Here is a 15,879-nt window from a genome sequence, read left to right as displayed (position 1 = left end):
CTAGAAGTCAATACTGCTCTGTCAATAAAGCAGTGAAGACATGGAAGCACTGGCAAGTCTGTGATTTATTTCTGTGCCACAATTCATACAAACAGAAGTCTGGCAAAAAGTTCTGCAGCAGCAGTACTAGAAAGCAGTCAGCAAAGTACTGAGTGTAATACATGAAAATGTAACTACAACGTACAGGGTACATTTCTTAACCACCCAACTGCATAATAGCACAGCCAAGCCTGTTGCTATGTATTGTAATGAGGAGTCAACGCTAAAACTAATCTAACATGTCATAAATAAGGTCCTAGTTTTGCATAATTTAATCCAGCACAGTTGCTAAAAAAAACAAATGAAAAAAACCCTTACCTTCCCCTGTCTTTTACTATTTATTTATATCCACATTTTTTTTATTTTTATTTTTTTTTTAAACTCATGCAGGTATTTCTGAGGCTCCAATGGGAAGTGGTTTAAAAAGTATTTTTGGTTATATTTATTTTAACTTAATTAGTTCCCTGATTTCGATTTGTTCAAGGCTGTAAAATCATTTATTGCAGAGTATGAAAATGAGCAGCTACATCATTGACATGAAGTATACATGAAGCTGCAGCCCCTGCTATGTTATTTTTTACTAGCCCAGATGTTGCTGTTCAACATCCAAAAAATAGGAAGCCAAAGATCTCACCTTGACGAGGCCCATCTCGGTTGGTTGACTCTGACAGGCTAGGAGTGAACAGACAAACAGTGTGCTCAAAAGTGGGGGCACTCTGCAACATCAGCGACTCACAGTACTCCATCACATTTGCACAGATCTCAAAATAAAAAGGAGATGGTGTGCAAGTTGAAACATGGATAAAAGTCAATAATCAGCATTTGATTTTTCTTCGTATCTATTCAGTTGAATGTGATGATTCTCTTTTCTGATCAGCTATAGCCCCACTTCCATTTCAAGTCTAGGACTAACAATTTTACCCCTCTACCAGTCACAATATCTGGTCACTCGTAACTCCTCTTGGGTTCTAAGTAAGTATTCCCCATGCCCCCTGTATCCAGTCTTTATTTTGAAATTCTCTGATCAATTTAAAGCTTTGAAGTTGTCAGACTTTGCATCCAGAACAATAATGATCACTAATGCAAGTTTAAGTAACCAAATTTTCAATGACTATTTTGAATAGAAATTAAATGTGGGATCCTGTACCAAACTGCAAACAGTGCAGAGCACTAAAACTAATCAAAATCACATGAAAGTACGACAACAAAAGTAACCTGCACAACAGGTAAAATTCCATAATTTGAGACTGAAGGTTCTTGCAACTTCTTTTGTCCTTACCTGTTGCATGGCCAACTCAATTTCATCTCTCTTGTTCACTCTGTCTCCTTCTGCATTATCATCCTGCAGTTTGAACTGACGTAGCCTGTCTGAACCACCAAATCGACTTAGAAGTCCCAAGCACTGGCGCTGCCATCAGAAACACACAGTTCAATTAGAACCTCGGCAAAGGAAGGGCGTGATCCTCATCACTTTTAAAAGCAGAAGAGCAAGACATCCCTCACCACACAGCAGGAAGACAGCGATGCAAATAAGACTTTTAGAACTTCTCAAGCTACATTTCTATCTTTCAAAACACAATGCTTTCACTCACCGTTAGTTAAATTAAAAGGTAATGACATCCTAAAACAGCTCCTTGAAAGATGTGATTTAGGAAGGCACAACGTTGTCTAACACCTCTTTCAGACTGTTACACTGACTAGCAGCAATGACAGTTTAGGTTTATGTATACCTATTTAAAACACATTTATCTGTAAAGAAGAAAAATCTGGATATGGAGATACTAAGTTGCATAAAAGTAGTATAAAAAACAATTCAGTAGTTTCATAAAAAAGGAAGAAAAACCTATAAATTTAGTTTTACTTTATACAGTTGCTAAGATCATCATAGTGGCTCACACTGGAAGTCAGTTTAATACAGAGTACTCATACAGAGGGTTCAGAAAGATACTGAAGATTAAACATTTACTGGTAATTGCTTTTAGGAAAAACTATTTGTATTACCTAATGAAAATAACACGACAAACTAGAGATAAAATTTACAGTAACAGATGACTGATTTGCAGTTTTGCTCAGAACAGCTCCAAATTAACCAATTAAAACTCCTTCTAACAAGAAACATTTCTGCTGTTTTGCATGAGTTTCTTGCTGACATGATGCCAGAGAGAAACAACTAGCCCAGCATTTCAGCAATCATTTACATCTTGCTACTTTGCTTTAGGGCGGTCAGTCTAGCAGTTACTATCAGAATGCCCAGAAAACACATCCTTCTCTTGGCAACCACAAATATTTGTCAGGGCAGCTCTGTCTACAGACAGTTTTCAAAGAATCTTTCTTTACAAACAACCTTGCTGGTATGAATAGCAAAGCTTCAAAAACACTGCTGAATGATGAGCTGCAATAAGGGCAACAGTTACAGCTCCTGAGCAAAACTTACTCTATCTTGGCTTTACTTTTGGATTCTAAGTCATACTTATTCTCAAAAGGAGAGCAAAGAAACTTAACATAAGCATGCTAAATGTCCTACACTGTTGAGCTGGAGGCATGCTGGTGGCAGAAGTGGTAACAATATCCTGCACCACTTCACATGCATTGGCGTTGACCTCAAATTGTTCTTCACATAAGGTAAATCCTAAGCCAAAGAGAGCAAAAATGTCTCCGACTTAACTCTCACATTGCCAGATGATGTCTTTTCTATTTGTTTCAAAACAACAACAATCACATCCCCAAATCAAGTGGCAATAAATAAATAAATAAACAATACACATCCTATCCACGAAACACACACCAAAAATTAGCACTGCACGTTCTTTTTAATGTTAGGCAATGCATTTCTTACCTATTAGTCACAGTATAAAATCTACAGAACCAGGAAGCAACTCTGATCTATATACACAGTTCCAAAAAGACAGGTGTTAAATATGTAACTTTATCACCTGAAATCGACCTATGTGTCCTTGTAGCTCCATCTGTGTCCCTTCATTAACATCAACATCCAATTCATTTAGCACCCCTGGTAAAAAACACAGCCATGAAATAAACTTTTTCAGAAAAAAACAAATTAAGGCAGTATAAAAGTGTATTTAAACACAAGATCAGAAAAAAAAAATCAGCAAAAACATCTAAATTTTGCACATTTTTGAGGAAAATATTCATATATGAATGCAGCTAGTATGCATGCTATGTAGGTTACTAACCTGCAAAGTAGTTTTAAAAAGCACAGTATACTATACACAAATTAATATTTGGCCTCAACCTGCAACTCTGTACTCCTTTCTATTGTACTCAGACCTTCTTTTGAACAGAAGAAGCCATTAAATCAAAATAGAGAAGTTATTTTGAATTTTTAAGTAAGTCTTCTAGAATCTGTAGAGATCTCTGTATACTTCAAAATAATGATTAGTCCTCCATGAAGATAAGTCACAGTAGAGAAATGTCAGTATGTTAATCCACAGAAGTTCCAGGAAAAAAAAATTATTTGTAAAGTAAAAAAAAAAGAAATAAAAATGTAGAAAACATTAATAAAGATATGGGTACACAAACATTTTCTGACTTTATTTCCTCAGCTGTAGAATTTTCTGAATGAAAATTCTCTTTGAAGCTACCACATGCGCTATTAACAAGAGATCTCAGACAAAAAGGACTTACTTCCAGGTTGGATAATGAAAAGAAACTGAACATCAAATGCACGTTATACTAGTCTACTAATTCCTTATAGAAAACAAACTCCAATATTCATGCAAATGCAGGTAAGAGAATTCAGAACAACAGGCTCTTACCAGGCAAAGCTGCCTTGCTGATTATTCCTGTCAGGGAGGCCAGTTCTTGGAGAGATCCAACACTGACATCTTGACACCTCAGGATTGCCTGGATAGTATCTGAATGGGAAATGAGAAACTGCAAAACCTGTAACACGTGAAGAAAAAAGGAAACATGAATCCATCAGAATTTAGCAGTAAAGAAAGAGGAAGCGGTGTTCTAACTTCTGAGGGAATTTTTATAACAATCTCTCATTATCATTGAAGATGTTATTTTAAAATAGCCTACTTAAGCAAAGCAAGATGACACACAATTTGATTGAAGGAACAATAACAGTGATATTTCAGCATCTTTCACAACATACCTGTCCCGCTGCTTGCAGGTGTTGTGCCATGCTGGATGTGAGAATCACTTGGCACAGCTGAAGAGCTGGAAGAAGAATCTGGCGATAACGTTCCACTGGAGCAGGAATGAAGACTGGGGGATCTCTCATTCCATACATTCTTAAGAGATTCAGGGGAAAACAAGGATAAAGAAAAAATAATAAAGAAAAATGAGGCCCATTCATGAAGCAGAGCCTTAGCTTAATAACCACCCTCAACCTAAAAGGTTGCCATTGGACATTTTCTCCACACAGACATAATTACTTCTTTGCACTACACCATACGAAAACAGACTAAGAAGTAAGTCTGTCTTAGAAATAAGACATATGCTTTCTCTGCTTTTCCAGAAATAAAACTAGATGTTCTCAAATCTTTTATGGAGAGATGTGCTTGATTCTGCAGCAATTGAAAAGCACAGTCCTCTACAAATGCCCTATACGTTTCATATGACTTTATACATGTCACTGACACTTCTATACAAAGTATTTCATATAACCATAGAATTGTTTGGATTAGAAGGGATCTTAATGATCATCTTGTTCCCATCTCCCTGTCATAGGCAGGGACATCTTCCACTAGATCAGGTTGCCCAAAGGCACATCCAACTTGGCTCTGAGCACTTGCAGGGATGGCAGTGCCCATAGCTGCCTTGGACAACCTGTAACAGTGCCTTACCACCCTCAAAGGGGAGAATTTCTCCCTTACACCTCATCTAAATCTACTGTCTTTTTATTTACAGCCATTACCCTTTGTCTTATCATTACACTCACTGATAAAGTGTCCCTCTAACAGCTTTCTGGTATGCATGCTTTAAGTAATGGAAGGCTGCCAGAAGGTCTCCCTGGAGCCTTCTTCAGACTGCACAACCTCAACTCTCATGTCTCCACAGGAGAGCTGCTCCAGCCCTTCGATGTAGCCCAAAATACGGCTGGCTTTCTGGGCTACAAGCACACACTGCTGGCTCACAATTAAGGCTTTAACTAACCAGCACCCACACATCCTTCTCCTCAGGGATGCTTCTCAAACTATTCTTAGAGCAGTCTGTATCAGTGCTTGGAATTGCCCCAGTCCAGGTGCAGGATCTTGTATTTGGCCTCATTGAACATGACGAGGTTCACACGGGCCCACATTTCAAACCTGCCAAGGTCAACTGTACCACACAACTTGGTGTCCTTTCTTACTTGTCTAAGTTTTACTTTTTCCAAAGTTTGAACCCACAGTAATTATTAAAAATTGTAAATTTAAAACAATGACCAAGATTTCAAATTTGCCATGGTCATTTTCCCTGAATGCTCGCTTTTCTGAGAGTCAACTTCCTTCTCTCAGTCGTCTTGCATTGACAACATACCAACAAACCTGCCAAGCAGCATATGGCTGATATTTAAATACATGAGATATTTCTGAAATTATATTTATTCTATCATGTTTATTGCTCTATTGGTAGTGCATCATGGGGGAGGATTAACTTTCTACTATTTGTTCACCAATTATCAATCCCCCTAAGTAGTGATAGCTGACCAGCTTTTCAAATATTAGTCTAAAAAAAATATTAGTACGTGGACCATTCCTGCCTAAGGAATCAAACAAATACAACTTTGCACACTATAAGCAACTGAACGTGCAAGTACACTCACTTGGAATTTTTCTCTCAATAAAAGAAAAAAGCTTGAACAAATGCAAAAAGAATATATCCATTAAAACTTACTCAAAAGACTCATGGCTATAAAAAAAGATAATGTGCTCTCTTTACTGTATTACAGTTTCAAAACCAACTAGGGGAACAACACTTACCCCTGATGATCTGTTTCAGGTCGCATGTCATATACTTGACACTGTGCCAGCCTCACAATCACACCAGACCGCAACAGTTCTAATGCCCCTTGCTGACTCTTAGCTACCCTGGTGAGGAATGCCTAGAGAACAACAGAAAAACTTAAGTACTTGCTATTGGCGATGAACAAACAACAGACTTAAGTCTGTTCCTCTCTTGATTGTAGCATCATTTCAAATACTATTATTTTAGAACAGCATTTCTGCCTACAATCAATTTAGACTATAAATAAGCAACTCAAATTTAGAAACACAAAATAGTTCCTTAGGTGCTCTTACCATTTTGGATTCATAGGTGTACAACGCCTTAAGTAAAGGTGGCTGAGGCATGAGTAAGCTCTGAAGAGTGAGATCATCATCTACTAGGCTATCCACAAGCACCTTCAGGTAGCCACTATTGGAGAGATACAAAAGCCACTGCTGCTGCTTGTCTACTGAAACAATGCGGTCAAGCAAAGCCAATGCCAGCATCTGGGATGGAAAAGAAAAAAACAAGCAAAATTGGAAACTAACAAACAAATCCAAAGCAGAATTAAATCAATAAGATGAATGAGATTTATAAGAAATACCCAAGAATATTAAATGCCAGGGAGTTGTTTCTAATCACTTCTTAGAAGCAGAATGTATTTCTGTCTATAATCGTAATCCCTTCTTTGTAAAATATTTTGTAAAAACTCTTGTTTCAGTATAGGACAAACCAATTATCTTTCCTCTAAGCCAATCACCTTTCCACTATTGCTCATTCTTTAACAAAACATTACAGATATTCTTCACCAATAACTATGCCAAAATATTTTTTAATGAAGTACTGCTAGAAGAACTATTAGTAATTAAAATTAGATTGCATTCTGACTAGATTCCTGTCTACTGAAGTTATCACAAAATAATTACTTCTGAAGTCAACAAATCTTTTGAAAGTGGGAAAGTTAACCAGTAAATTCATGATTTAAAGATAAATAGATAAATGTCATAGCAGCTCATATCTGCAATCTTCTGCAGTAGTCCTTGATACTTTTGTTTTTTTAACAAAGGGACACATTACTTTTTCGACAAAATAATATGTATATACATCCATACTTCTAACAGCTTGAAGGATAAGTGGGAGGACAGAAATGTGAAAGAGACAAAGCATCTACAAAGAATGTTCCAGTTCTACCTCATGAAATTTACCTTCTCTGCACAGTAGGAAAATGTTCTCTGTAACAAACAAAGCAATAATTGCAGAGGAATAGATTTATTTACCCTGCCTATCTCATGGCCATCACAAGCATCACGACAGACCACCTCCATGAGAGCTGCTCCGTAACTCTCAATAATTGCCATGTTTTCTCGTTGCAATTTACTAAACACATCTTCAGGAGCTGTCAGACGTTCCCACATTGTTTTTTTAGCTGTAAAAAAAAAAAAACAAAAAACAACAAAAAAAGTAAAGCTAAAAAGGAAAAATAGTAAGATGGGCAGCTTGGCATTAGCTTAGTTATAGCACTGCTCAGGCTACTTCTTTCAGGGCATTCTCTATATTGAAACAGAAGTATAAAAACCATGGGATAATGGCTTTTTATTGAAGTGCAGATGTTTTCCCATAAATCCTTTTTGTTTTTTTCCTAAGTATCACATAATGTGCCAGCCAGAATTAATAAAAGTTTGTGCCTGTATACTTCATTGTAAATAATCTGTATGAAATTATTTTAAGATTGAATACACGCAAATTAAAATAGCTCTTAGAGCTAAGAACTTTCACTGAGAACAAAATACTCAGTCTGAAGGAAAGTAAACAAGATGAGGTAAGTGGAAAAGTCCTGACTTCAAAGCCAGCAATAAACTACAGAGTAGTTTATTGTAACTGAAACAACAATTTCAGTTATTTCCACTTAGGCTCAAAAAGCTGATCAAGTAATAGCAGTCTGCATGCACAATTAGTGACCCCAAGTGTGTTTTTCCATCCTCATTCAACACCTAAGATGAAATAGCAGTAATAAATGCTGATGAGTCAAGTACCCAAGTCATTAACAGAAACAATATAATTTTGGCCACAAGCTCTCTCGGCTGTTTCAGTAGCATCTGACAAGCCTGAAAAAGGCATTTCACTGAGTTTTCGTTTGTTTGTTTGGGGTTTTTTTTTGCTTTGTTTTGTGGTTTTGTTTGTTTTCCCCTGGAGTCTCCCACTAAACAGAAAGAAAGAATATTATCTCTGAGGTTGTTTGGCTGTTGTTTTTTTTTTTTTAAACATAATCATAGTGCCATGACTAAACACATAAAGGTGTGAAGGCAACGTATTTCTACAGCTATAACTGTTCTGATAGATCCAAGGAATCTCCAGTTTTTCAACAACTTTGTAGCTGTGAGTCATAGATCTACATGAAAACAAATGCTATATCTTCTTGAGTGACTAAGTAGACAGAGAATTCAAATAGACAGAATTTGTATCATAAACTATCTCAGTATGTTTGTTTTTTTGTGTGTTTGTTTTTTGTTTTTTTTTTTTCTCTTTCCCAAAATACAATTGAATCATACCAGCTTCTAAAGTGTCTGGTTCATCTGGTCTCTGTGCAATCTGTAAATAATAAAGCAGCGAGCCATAAAGGTGTGTCCTCACTCTCTGGAATCCACCACCTGTTTGCAAGAAATTAGAACCACACAGATTAGAACCAAATAGATGCAATCTTCATAAAGCTATCTTCCGCTGACACTTTTCTGTAGCAGAGCTGGTAAAGATAAAACAAATAGATTTATTAGTGTTCTATTGTTTGTATAAAAATGTATTTACGAGTAAATTCAGCAAGTTTATGCTGCCATAAATAATAGGACATGAAATTCCCTTTAAAGTAATTTACACTCTCTTCTGATTGTTCTGATTTTAAAAAATATGCCTTTTTTAATTATTCTTTTTCATATTAGCAATATCACTTACAATACCTCAATATGAATCTAATCAAATTGACTGCAATAAAAAAAAACTTCACTGCAGTAGGTTTGTTAAATTGAGCAGTTCAGACCATCTTTCTACCTTCAGTGGTTAGAATTCTTACACGCGCTTTGGAAATACCTGTTTTCAAAATGAAATCCAGCAGCTTTTTTAAGATGATGTGTAGTGAAGAGTCACCAATGGAAGCAAAACCCAAGGATATGCTCTCAGAGCCAGGTGATGAGGTAAAAGAACCATCCAGCATCAAGACGTATTGGGACTGTCCAGTCATTGGGACTGCAAGTGGCTGTTTCTGCTCTGTTTTCACAGACTGGCTAAGATGGGCAGTGAGGGTGAACACAGCCCCTGCCACCACTGGCATCAGCTCCTGAGCTGCATCATCATCCAGGATCTTAACACAGAAGAAAACAAACAAGCAGTAGCGGAAGAAAAAAAAAGAAGTTCATAAGTGTCTAATTTCATGAGTTACTGTATGGGAATTGCTAAGTCACAGCCTAAACCAATGACTGAACACCTGGTCAAGGGACACAGCCAGCCTTGGGAGCACAGGTAAAAGCAATCAGGGTTCCACTTTTCCCTAAGTCTCATTTCAGGACTGACTGCTACAAAGAAAGGATACCTGGAGATCCCTCCTTCTGGAGTATCTGATGAGCCCTTGATCCTTGGGATGGTTAAGCGAATCTTTCTTTCTTTAACTGGATTGTGACAATCACCCTTTTTTGGGTAATTTAGAACTGGTTATCTGCCATGACTTTTACCTACAGTTATAGAAGTAATTAATTTAGCCTCTCACAGCTATTTCTAGTTACAGAATCCTTACTCTTCCTACTATGAGGATTCATTAAACTCTTTCACTCTTCAAAAGAAGTACTGAGAAGATTTAAATGAGTATCTAAATGCAATAAATTAACAAATGCAGTACTGGTTGCCTTCATCACTTCAGTAAGTTCTTCTGTGTTCATTATTAAAATGGGCCATCTCCTCACTCACCTTTTCCAGGCAATTATTCCAAGTTAACACTAAAACGTCTTTGAAATTTGTCAATATAAGGTTCATAGTTCATATAGCTACTCTGTTCACAGTGCATTCTAACTTCAGCACAGTACCAATCAAATAGCTGAAAAGAATACTAAAGGCAGAGAAATTTTGTTTCATCTCTAATCAAGAATGCTACATTTAGAGTAGTTTCTCTTTCAAAAAGATAGAGCAACAAAGTTCAAGGAGAGAGCTGTTTTCCAATAAAGCTTTACCTTGTCATGAACATCCTGTAATAGATCACGGATAATCAATTGTCTGTCTTCAGCCTGTATAAGATCCTGGGGGCAGGCAGTGAGTATAATTTCCACCAGCTGCCTCCATGACTCTAAAGCATGCTTCTTAGCATGGAGGCATTGCAGCAGTTTATTCCGCTCCACTACGTATTGCAGGATGGTGTTGATCTCCTGACCACCCATGACAAAGAAACTTGAGTTACAATATGTTAAAAGAGGTTAACAGCTTTCAAGATTACACATTTTAATCTATTAGTAAGTCTTTGGAGAAAAAAAGGGTAAGTCTTTAGCTTTAGAAAATTGAAGGAAATTTTAACATACACTTTAAAAATGAAAAGAGACAACTGTGGAAAAAGCTGTCCATGTATTATCTTCTCATTTTAGTGTCAGTCATCTCTTTCATCTTTCCATTTTCAAATCCAATTGCAAATAAAGTTAAAAGATAGTTATTTTTTGATGCTCCTACTAAGATTCTCCAACTTCAAAGAAACTAACTGTGTAGAAGAAAGCAGAAATAAAACTGGTATCTCCTACAAGACACGCAAGACAAACTTGGTTGATACTGTACAGAGAACAGTATGTTAAGAACTAGTTTCTCTTAACAATATCTTTTTTTTTTTCCACCTTCAGGAATTACTAACTCAAAGTTCAGGACTCAAATATACAGGTTTCCATGGTAAGGCTTACTGTTTAACACTGTATGAAATTCACCAAGAGAAATAACAGCAGCTTATTTTTTATTTTCTTACCTCCATAAGTAAAGGTCTCTGACCTATTGCTGCCATTCCTTGCAGGGCATTGACTTCTGCAACCAAAACTCTGTGAAGATGCTGAAATGGGAAAGGATTATGAAAGGATTATTAAAAATAAGAAACTTTAACCACAGGAAAGATTTAAAAATATTTAGGAGGAAGCTACATGGTAAGAAATGCAGTTAAAAGACTGAAGTTCAAATGAATCTCACCCATTTTTTAGGTTTCTCCCATATTTAATTCTCTAGCTACTTCTAGCTGTCAAGTCTCTGCTTGCTGATTGCACTTTTCATCTCAGCACTTGTCTCCATCTGTTCCTAAATTGTTCATAATTTTCATCAGTTCTTTCAGTACATCACAACTCCCTTTTCTTGTCAATCTTCACTACAGACCTCTTGCACAGATGTAAATGTTTATCTCCTCTGTAAAGCACATTTACAGTGTAGAGTGCCCAGTTCATAATGTGGAGTAGCAGTTTTCTCATTGCTATCAAGATCACTTAGATATTCTGCTCTACTCCTGCTCTGTTGAGTGTCTATTAGATCACAATTTTTTCAGATCTATCTACTCTGAAAATACTCTGAAAATAATGCTTCCTATTTCCATGGAGACTACAACAGATACAAAGAGCACAATAACACTATCTGATAGAGCAAATTCTCTACTACAAAACATTCTTTTTCAGTGTAGTCAACACCATTAGCTAATTCATGTGGATGAGCTGACTGAGATGCTCTTTATTTTATCCTGTGATAGCTGTGCATGGCCATCCAGAATACAGCTTGTCCTTCATATCACTTTCACCACTGCTGAAACGCACCACCCACTTCACTGCACTCACATCCACTCTTTGGTATCCATAATATTCAGTGAGCATCAATGGGTGCAATTTTTTTCCACACGCTTTTGCTTCACTTGCACTTCCATGTCAAACATAATTTTGTCAGACTGCCCTCTGCTGCCATCTGTCACACAGCAACAAAACATACTGAAATACTGGCGGGAAGGTTCAACCTCTACTGCCATTCCGCCAACATCCACCACTGACACTGTGGGCCAACATAACAAAATAGGAAGCATTACTTTCACAGCAGCCCTCATATTATATACTTGTCAAGTACTTATTCCCACAAGACATTATCTTAACTGAAACCTTTAAGGGCAACTGCAGTACACAAGTATTTTATGTACAAAATTGTGTATATATGCAGTACTACACAGCTGTATGAAATGTAGCAGTCATTTCTGTAATTTCATTCGGCTATTCTGAGGAGGGAAGATCATTAAAACAGAAAATATTCCTGAAAGCATCTTGAACTCATAAATCTATCAGGTGTAAATGAGAAATCTATGTATACAATACAGAAGAAAATGTAAGTTAATCCAAACAGTTTGCACAGCTACATTCTTTGTGTAAAAGCAACTTTCAAAGCGTAATTATTGAACTGATCAATTAAAAGAAATTAATAATTATCAGGATATAAATAGCACACACAATTTGAGAAGAAAGACTGCGCACCTTGACATTGCAAACCACTTGCCCACGTGCATTCTTGTGTTCACAATTAGCAATGACTTGCTCAATCTGAACACGGTCAAAAAAATCCAGTTGCAAAGGCTCTGGAATGTCCTGACTGAAGTCAATTGAATCCAAGATACTTAAGATTTTCCTGCGAACTGTAAATACAAAACAATTCAGGATGTATTCTGAAATACCACAAGGAGTCAAAAAAAGGATCAAATAAAAACAACTGATGATAAGAGTCTTATTTACCTCTGCAAATTCAAAACTTAATGTCTTCATGTCATTTCAAAAGAAAACTAAATCTTCTGAAAGTGCTATCAATCTGCATAACGGGGTTAAGAACATTTTCTAGAGCCTTAAATTGTTAATATGCTGCTTTCTATTGTTCTCTGTTACATATATTATGTACACACTTGCAACTACATGACTAAATTTTATCTCTTATCTCTAAATTTATCTCTAAATTTTATCTGGCTGTTTCTTCTGCAGTCTTTCTGAGACTTAAAAAGACGATAAGGAATCTAAAATTAATTATCTGGTGTTTATATTCCCTGTCATGAATATACAAGCATGTTAAGTCTTAGCAATAGTCTCACTGTTGTTACTGTTACCAGTGAATTTACAGACCACCACCTCCCAGTTCTCCCTCTCACAAGGGAACCCACTGTTCTTCTTCCCTTTCCAGTCTGTTATTTTCTACTCTCCAACCATCTAGGTCAAGGTTCTAAAATTTGTTTATTTCACACTAAATAAAAGTATTCCATGTGCTTCTGGTGTTTTAAAAGTTTATTATTTTCTTTTTCACAGTGTCCTCCTCTAGAGGCAGCCCCAGCTCAGGATCAGAATGCTTCACTGAGAAATAACTAACAGCCAGAATGGTTACCTTTGGAGGCAGTGTCAAAATGGAGAAAACCGCTGACTGATCGACTTTCATCTTCCATCCCTCCTTCACCATCAGCTGAAGGTAATGAAACAATAAATTAAAAAATTAAGAGAAAAATGCCACCTATTTTAACCATACTGAAAGGGAAGACAGAGAGATAACACAAACTTTTCATGTTAAAGTTATTAATACAGATAAAAGAGCCCTGACTGTTAATAAAAATGAAAACAATACATCTCACAGAAGTTACCAATTATCAAATACAGATTTGACATTGCTGGAAATACCTAAAAGCACACTCCATCCCCCAGTACATATAACGCAGTCAGATGAATACTGTAAAATGAACGAGTAGGGTACCTGAACCAGCAGCCATATGTCCAGAAGGATCAAGAAAAGTGAGGGAAAAATGCCATGCTGCTGCAGCCCCTTACGGTATCTTCCTGCTACTCCATTAATTCTCTGTACATAATGACTTTTACTGCCATCTGCTTATATTGCTCTTGATTCACTACTAATTTGTTCTGAAATTACGAAGTCTTGCCTTTTTATGTAACATTACATTTTAAGGCATCTTGGGTTGAAATATCTTTTTTATGATGCTGTACCGTCAAAAGCCAAATTGACCTGTAGCTACTATCTGAAACAAAGACAAAGCAGCAATGAGCAAAAAGATGCCCTTTTTTTCTTTCACTTTGGAGCATTACAACCAGGTTCATCATCTTTCTTACCATGTCTTCAGTGGCATTTCCAGACCTAAGAACACATTAATTTTCAAAAACCAGAAATGAATGTCACAAACCTATAGAGAAAAGACTTAAAAATGAGCCATTTTCTCATACTTTCATTTATTTGAGCTTATTTGTCCTCACAACAAATTCTTCTTACCCAAGTATGGTTTCACAGGCATGTCATCAAGCAGCAGATGCAGCAGTCTCTGTGTATGGGAGCGCTGGCGGTTAAGTGACGTCACTCGCATTTCTATAGCTGCAGTTTTCATTAACCATGACATCTGGTTCAGTGTTGAAATCTCATGTTCTGAGTGGGGATAAGGAAACAATTATACAACTAAATATAAACAATACTGCTCACTCCAAGGAAAGCAATTTTCATATGAAAAAGCTTTTAGAGGATGGTATTAGTAATTGCTCAATTACCAATTGTTCACAAGACAAAAATTAATGAGGGATCTGACAAAAGCTGTTACATGCACATTGGTATTTTGAAGGAATCATACACATGCATGCATTTAGAATATAGAAGGTATACGCAAACAAACAAACAAAAAAGTACATATCTTTCCTCTAAGATTCCTACAGATGCAAAGAATGCATTGAATTTTAAGCAGGCACAATCTTATCCGAGTACAGAAGTTACCTCTTATAGAAAATGGCAAATACTGCAGCTGAGTGAACAAGAAATCCTGACTGGTCCTCAGGTATCGCATAGTTGGACCCGATGTGTCAGAGCACGCACATAACTGATAGATCACCTGACAAAAACAGCAAATATTCATTTATGGAATTTATTAAAGAAAAAAAAACAAAACAAAACAAAACAGAAGAACAAAACAAATCAATAAATCAAAAGCAACATAACTGTTTTACTGCTCAAACAGTATAGCCAGTATTTAAATAGTATAATGTTGAAGGATTATCAGCATGTGCAGAATTACAAAAACTAGTCACCTACAACATGACACTGAATAATCCTTCTCGTTTGTCCATTTCACTTAAATGTCAATTTTTTTTTAGGGTCCAGGTTCACCAAGACAGGAAATGTCATCTTTTTTTCCCCTTCCACTTTCATTATTTATATTTAAAAAACAAGATTTCACAGACTAGCTGCAGTATGAAGATATGTTTTTTATTATTTAAGGCCAAACACCAGCTAACCTTGCTTACAGGTCAAATCCAACTGTCATCCCTCCCTGCTCCCCCTGACAAGACAGAAAGACAGACAGACGTCTCTGCTGCAGAATAAGGAAAATAATTTCATTTACTTATTTGTGATTATCTAGTATCTTAATTGTTGGGAAATTGCAGTTCCAAACATTAAAGCAAAAAAAGTGGTATGTGGTCACAAAAGACTCAGTCTTGAAAAAAATATTTAGGTTTGTAAGTATATTCCAAGTTCTGATATGAGTACAGGCTCTTATCATGCTGTTAGAAGATAAAACATTTTCACATAGGAAAAGATAGAAGAGAAGGAATTCGATATATAAAAAAAATCTGACAGATGCTTGTTAAAAACAAAAAAAATGATGCATTTCACTGCCATGAAGCAGCTAATTGTATTTAAAGCCTTTCACTACTTGTCAAAAGAAAATACGCTGAATACCTGATAACAGAGTTCTGCAAGATGAGGAGATTCCTGAACTGCTGTAGGCCCATTTCTTGTTTCAGTGCCTTTTTCCAGTATGTTCAAAATAGCATGAAGGCAAGTCCGTGGACAACCCAAGACACCTTAAAAATACAAAAAATTCCTAGCATTCTTGATCCTACCTGCCTTCAT

General features: G+C 36.4%; 1 protein-coding gene across 2 annotated transcripts in view; it reads right to left on the bottom strand.

The window, feature by feature from the left end:
• NUP205 (nucleoporin 205) overlaps positions 1-15,879 on the bottom strand; it is a gene marked incomplete at both ends in the record, with an annotated part of 44,271 nt that overhangs the window by 3,272 nt on the left and 25,120 nt on the right. For both annotated transcript variants that reach the window (XM_079548451.1, XM_079548452.1), the window contains 17 exons: positions 674-800; positions 1,319-1,447; positions 2,973-3,049; positions 3,816-3,942; positions 4,160-4,298; positions 5,970-6,091; positions 6,288-6,479; positions 7,251-7,399; positions 8,523-8,621; positions 9,055-9,325; positions 10,185-10,376; positions 10,955-11,035; positions 12,477-12,634; positions 13,366-13,440; positions 14,254-14,403; positions 14,743-14,857; positions 15,706-15,830. In XM_079548451.1, the coding sequence (XP_079404577.1) occupies positions 674-800; positions 1,319-1,447; positions 2,973-3,049; positions 3,816-3,942; positions 4,160-4,298; positions 5,970-6,091; positions 6,288-6,479; positions 7,251-7,399; positions 8,523-8,621; positions 9,055-9,325; positions 10,185-10,376; positions 10,955-11,035; positions 12,477-12,634; positions 13,366-13,440; positions 14,254-14,403; positions 14,743-14,857; positions 15,706-15,830 (2,328 nt within the window). The remainder of the gene's footprint in view (positions 1-673; positions 801-1,318; positions 1,448-2,972; positions 3,050-3,815; positions 3,943-4,159; positions 4,299-5,969; positions 6,092-6,287; positions 6,480-7,250; positions 7,400-8,522; positions 8,622-9,054; positions 9,326-10,184; positions 10,377-10,954; positions 11,036-12,476; positions 12,635-13,365; positions 13,441-14,253; positions 14,404-14,742; positions 14,858-15,705; positions 15,831-15,879) is intronic.

Source organism: Tetrao urogallus, assembly GCF_951394365.1.
Source record: "Tetrao urogallus genome assembly, chromosome: 1".
Classification (NCBI taxonomy): Eukaryota; Metazoa; Chordata; class Aves; order Galliformes; family Phasianidae; genus Tetrao; species Tetrao urogallus.
This window is presented reverse-complemented; position numbering and strand designations above follow the sequence as displayed.